Source organism: Camelus dromedarius, chromosome 8 (genome assembly GCF_036321535.1).
Source record: "Camelus dromedarius isolate mCamDro1 chromosome 8, mCamDro1.pat, whole genome shotgun sequence".
Classification (NCBI taxonomy): Eukaryota; Metazoa; Chordata; class Mammalia; order Artiodactyla; family Camelidae; genus Camelus; species Camelus dromedarius.
In genome coordinates, this window is record NC_087443.1 from 52,509,008 (window position 1) to 52,515,007 (window position 6,000).

Genomic DNA, 6,000 nt, shown 5'->3' on the forward strand with positions numbered 1-6,000 from the left:
GCTGACTGGATGAGGAATACAAGAAAAAGGAGCTAAGGATGATTCCAAGGTGTTAGCCTAAACAAGTTGAAGAAGAGATGTCATTAACTGAGATAAGGGAGACGACTGGCAGGAGCAGTTGTGAGATACAAGATTTGGAGATAGGTTTTGGACATGGTAAGCTTAAGATGTATATTAGACATCCAAAGGAAAATGTTAAGTAGGAAGTTTATTACCTAAATACAAAATTCAGGGGAGAGGTTCTGGTTAGAGATATACATTTGGGAATTGTCAAATAAAGATCAGGCCAGTTTCATAAAACTTCTGTGATGATGGATATGTTCTATATTTGCACTGCCCCATATGGCAGCTACAAGCCACATAAGACTTGAAATGTGGCTAGGGTGACTAAGGAACTGAATTTTAAACTTTAGTTAATTTACATTTTTAAAAAATGTTGGGGAGGTGGAATAAGGTTTATTTATTTATTTAATGGAGGTACTGGAGATTGTACTGGGGAGGTACAAGAACGTCATGCATGCTAAGCATATGCTCTACCACTGAGCTATACTCTTCCCCCCTTAATTTACATTTAAATAAGCACATGTGCTTAGTGGATACATATTGGAAAAAGCACATATATGTGATTGGATGAAAATCCTCACGAGTGTAGGTAGAGAAGATGTCCAAAGACTGGGTACTAGGGCAAGACAACCACATGGATTATTTGTGATAGGAAAAATAAAATAAAATAACCCAAATCTTCATTAACAACAGAATAGAAAAATAATCAGTGGCATATTCACATAAGACTGCCATTCAACAAGGAATGCATATATCTATGTGAATGAATCTCAAAAACAACTTTAAATAAAACAACAGAGAAAATTTTCCACAAAAATCAAAAGCACAATATACTGTTTAGAAATACATTAAGACTGATTAAGCTATGAAGAAAATCAAGGGAATTATTATCCAAATATAGGACAATATCATCTCTCCAGGGGAGAAAGAAGGTTCCAACTGGGAAGGTGAGTACAGAGGACTTCAAAGTTAATGGAAATTTCCTCAACTAGATGATGGGTACAAAGGTGTTCATTTTGCTTTTCTTCTTCCTTCTATATACTCTGGCATGTATAATATTAGATAATTAAAAAAGTAAAAAAAATTAAGTGTCAAATGGATGTTTCAAAATCTCTTTAAATGATTAAGTTTACAAGACAGAAAGGTAAGTGTACAACCTATATAAGGTCTAAAAAGAAGGATGGATTTAATCATATAAAGAAAAGAGGGAAGGGTATTCTAGAACTGAGAATGAACACATCATGCACAACAGAGTAAATTAGTGAGTCTGACTGAAGAAGAGGAAAGTTGGGTTGAAAAGTTCGGCTAAGGCCAGCTTACAAGATGCTTAAACGCTGGGTCAAGAAGTTTGGACTTGATCTTGAAATAATGCAGAATCACTGGTGATGTCTAAGCAAGACAATGGCATGGGAAAATTGGCATATTTGTAGGATTAATTTGATAAGGATCACTAATAAGGAAACAGGAGGCTAGAAAAGCCAGTTATAAAACTTGTAGATGTGAGACATCAGGGAAGATTATTATGGCCTGAACTAAGATTGTGAAAGATGATCAACTTTACTCCAAGAAATTTTAGGATGAAAGATTTAAGGGAGTTAGGTCTTGGGAATAGGCAGTGAAGGGACAAGACAGATTCAAAGATTACTCCAATTTTCAAGCTAAACTGAGAAAATGGTAACACCAACATATGCAAAACTAGGAAAATCAACAAAGAAAAACAGTTTTAAAGGAAAACCATTCATTCATGGATTCATGGGATAAATGTCAAGCACTGTAATAATTTCCCCTCAGGGAACAGCTTGTAAGGTCCCCTCCCCCCCTTTTTAAGTTACACACTTTTAATAGGCAAAGAGAAACTATACAGTACTTTGGGAGGAATATAAGCTTTTACAGTTTTTAACTTTACAAGAATTTTATAAGTACCATTTTGAAAGAAGGGTACTGCGATAGTAATACTGAGTTGTTTTTCAAAATACTGAAAAAAGCAACAGAACCCTAAAGTGGAGATGTTTAGTGAAAGGTCAGAGGTGAAGGAGTGGAACTACTGACCACCTGACTGAAAGCTCCTTGAAGACAGAATTTATCACTGACTGAGCACAGTGAGTGATCACTACAGAACAGACCTTCAAGTAAGGCTGAACAAACAGATAGAGAAAAGTGAGGGCCGACTAAAGACAAGCCATTTAGGAACACCCAACCCAAGCCTCCAGAACCCAACATTCCTTAGAGGATCTACCCCTATGGAAGGAGAGGGCTTTAGCCTTATCATCCTGGCTAAAAGGTAGGCTGAGCCTCTGGGTACCTGTTTAGGAAATTTAAAATACCAACAGAAAAATGAAAAAGAAACCAATTCTCAAGGAACTATACTGAACTTCTCCCCACATTGCTCCCTAGTGAGACTGTCCCCAACCCTACCTAACCTTTTAGGCAAACAGACAGAATGTAACTTTTTATGTGTGTGGCTAATGCTAAAGTTATTCAAAGGGATCCTGTCCTTTCAAACTGTTAAAAGACAATGTTCTAGTTAAAAGTAGTGTAAAAGCATGAATCTTAATAGTCCTACCTGGCATGTCACTGTTTCTTAAGCCTGTAGAACAGAGAAATGCAAGTAGAGCTGCCTGCAAAGTGAGATGACTGACACTCAGGCATTTCAAGTGGTTGCCAGGGACTGGGCTTATTACCTCCAGGTTCTCCCAAGGTTCAGGTGATTCTGCAGAGCCCCTACTTCCCCAGTATGGCTAAACAGAGAACAATGAGGCTGCTTTTTAAATGAATTGATTTTACACAAATGCTTTAAGACCACCTCCTTCTCAAGAGATTAGAACAGGAAATAAATGTCCAAACACTGGCAGAGGCAATATAAAAAAAACAGATAGGCTCTGGCACCAGATAGACACGGGTTAAATCCCAGCTCTTCCAGTAAATAGCTCTTCCAGTAAATAACACATTCTTCCTACTATACTGAGTAGGATTGATTACCTTCTGTACGATCTGAATATGTGGTAACTTCAGATGTTATTAAGTTCCTTCCTAAAACTACACCCCAATCCCTTCAATTGGACTGTATTTTCCTTAATAGCCTCAGCCACTAATTTTTAGTGTAGAGCTTTCTAGATGGTTGATCTCATATATTATGCTTTGAACCTCCTGAATTTCCCTCTCTGAGAACAACCTTATCTTGAAGCTCTGGTTGTCCAACTAAAGCCCTGGACTTCATCAATGAAAGTGAAGAAGAGTGAGAAAAAAACATGGAGAAAATCGAACTGTAAGTAGAACATATAAAACTTCTAGTTGTATAAAACTTAAAAATTGATGCTTCCTTTAAAATCATAAATTCTGTACAATGAAGACAATATGGAGCGAAACAGCCTATTAACAACTAAAAACAAAAAGTGTTCTAACCTGAAGGAGGCCCAGAGAGGTACCCCATCTGTGCTAAGCACCCCCACTTCCCTCTCTAAACTCAGGGATCTTTTTGCATGCTGTAGTGGATTTTGTGGCATAGTGGGAAATAGAAGAGGGAAGACAAGTTCCACAGATTCTTTATTTGCGTTAGGCCTCCTTAGTACCACTACTGTCATCCTAGTTCAGGCAGTTATAAATTTCAACTGGTTTCTCTGCCTCAAGTCTCCCCACTCCCTCACAATCCTGCAAACAGCCACCAAACTTAATTCCTAATACTATAAGTTTCATTAGATCTCTTCCCACCTCAAAAACTCTTTTAATAGCTCCCTACCTACTATTCAACGGAAAAAGCCCGACTAAAATCCAAAACCCGCACTAGCATTATCCTACTTTTGTAACACAGGACTTGTTCCTCCTAATGCCTCCAAGGGAATTCTCTAAGGCTCCAACTAATCTGCTCACTGTTTCCGCCCCTCCAACACAGACAGACTACCTGCACACGTAGGCTGCATTACACCCCCTCTCCTCCACCTTCTGCCTCTCCTTCAAAGGCCAGGCCTCTATCTCTGCCCCGCACTATGCTCCTAAAACACGTACTGTCCGTCCAGCCCATCTTCTGACCCTCTCAAACACCTCTTCAGCTAGCATCTCAGTGCACTCCAACCGCTTTGAAGGCAGCTCACATTACTTACACAGAGGGACTATCACTGTGCCCTGCGCTTAGTAGATCCTAGGTAGTTTTTAAACCAGGAGGGGTTCAAATGATATATCTAAGTAGGGCAAGACAATACTGCCCATCTTTGCCAATTTCTCTTAATTCACAGTAAAGCGTATTCAGCGTTCGCTACAACGCTTAATATTTCTAGTACACACAGAGCAGCCAAGCGGAGAGAGCACGCCACCGGATGGCAAAAAACCCTGCGTCCTAATCCTGGTTTTTGCCACATTCTCTGCAATTGTGGGGATATCACACAGTCTCTCTGGGCCTCAGTTGTCTCGGTAAAACGAAGGAGCTGCCAAGATACAGGCTCCTAAATCCCCCTCAGAAAAGCCAACACTCAGCTACTCACTAAGGCGCAGGCAGGCAAAGTTTTACAGTTCCCCACGCTAGCGTTTCCAGACAGTAGTGGAAACTCAGTCCGCACAGGAAAAAGGGCTGAGAGGAAGGTGAGAAGCGGTCTCCCTGGACTCGGATGCCTTTACCCCATGGCAAGGGACAGTCAGCCTCGGGTTCCCGGCCCCTCACAGGCAGACTCCCGTGTGGCGCGGCGCGGCGCGGCTTCCGAGAGCGGGCCCGGGTGACTCCGTCTGCGCCTGTGTCCCCCGCGCTTGTGACACACGCCGGTGATCCCAGGTCACAACCCCCTCCCGCCCTCACCCGCCCGAGGGACGCCCTCCTCTCCGGGCAAGGCCCTTCGTTCGCGCCCAGCGAGCCGCCCTTCCGGGCCGCGGGGTGGCCTCAGCGCGGCCGTCCGGGCCCCAGGCCGGCGAGACCGGCGGCGTGAGGGGCGGCGGCGGCAGCTTTAAGTGCTGAATCACCACTTTGCAACCCGAGCTCCAAACCATCGTGACCCGCGGGCCCTGAGGGCCCGGGCGCTTCGCTCTGCTTACCCACAGAGGCGCTCCAGGGTCGGCAGGCGGACGCCGAGGATCGAGCGAAAGGTGCCGGGCAGCACGGGGTGCAGCAGCCACGCTAGCCGGTACCGCATACCCCAGCGCGGCCGCCGGGATCACCGCGAACGCTTCCTTCTAGCGCCGGAGCCGGCCTTGCTCACTGCGCATGCTCAGTACGCCGCGCCGCGCCGCCTCCCGGGAGCCGCCGAGTTGCCGCCGCTCCAGGTTTTGCCTGGAGCCTGACAGGGCGGGGACGACGGAGACGACGGGGACGCGGGGACGAACGGCGGCCAAGGCCGGAGCTAGCGGTTGGGACGGAGTCTCGCAGGGGAGCTGCGGGAACCCAGCCACCGGGCTTCCCCGGGCGGGAAGGGCCTGGCTAAGACACAGCGGGCGCTTGCGTGAGGGCGGCGATGTGTATCTGGCTCTGTGTAGGCCGGAGGTAGGGGACTCACGAACACCCTGAGGACGCAGGGGGCCATGTTTGCGGAGGCGCCCCCACCGGCTGTAGGCTCCGCCGTGCAGGTGTTGGAACAAAGTCCCCGGGCGAGGCGGCCTCCCAGAAAAAGGAGTCGTCTGCCGGCGCGCGACCCGCGGGCTCCCTCTAGAGCGCGATGGAGAAGCGGACCGCGGGGTCGGGGACGCCGGAGTAGTTAGACCGAGGGTCCCTCAGAGAGAGGCCAGGACCCTGGGAGGAGTTTCCATCCTGGGAATCTAGCAGCCCTTCAAAGAGCAAGGTGGAGATGGGACAGGCCACAACAAAACAAGCCTTTCGGGCAAAATTTACAAACCCAGAATAGAAACTACGACTCTGTGCTACTACTATAGTTTAAATTACACACACACACACACAACTACTACTATTGTCAATGTACTTCAGTCTCTATTTGTAAGACAAGACCTTTTTCTCTGATGGCT

At 45.8% G+C, this 6,000-nt stretch overlaps 1 protein-coding gene across 3 annotated transcripts in view; it reads right to left on the bottom strand.

Moving 5' to 3' along the window:
- Positions 1-5,250, bottom strand: part of IDE (insulin degrading enzyme) — a 90,462-nt gene extending 85,212 nt beyond the window's left edge. For 2 of the 3 annotated variants that reach the window (XR_010381955.1, XM_010974287.3), the window contains exon 1: positions 5,080-5,249. Coding sequence is in view for 2 of the 3 variants with exons in the window: in XM_010974287.3 (XP_010972589.3) it covers positions 5,080-5,177 (98 nt within the window). In the remaining variant the exon portion in view is untranslated. Of the gene's footprint in view, positions 1-5,079 lie in introns of all 3 variants that reach the window. The other variant, XM_031461386.2, reaches the window with a different exon arrangement.
- Between the last annotated feature and the right edge of the window lie 750 nt (positions 5,251-6,000).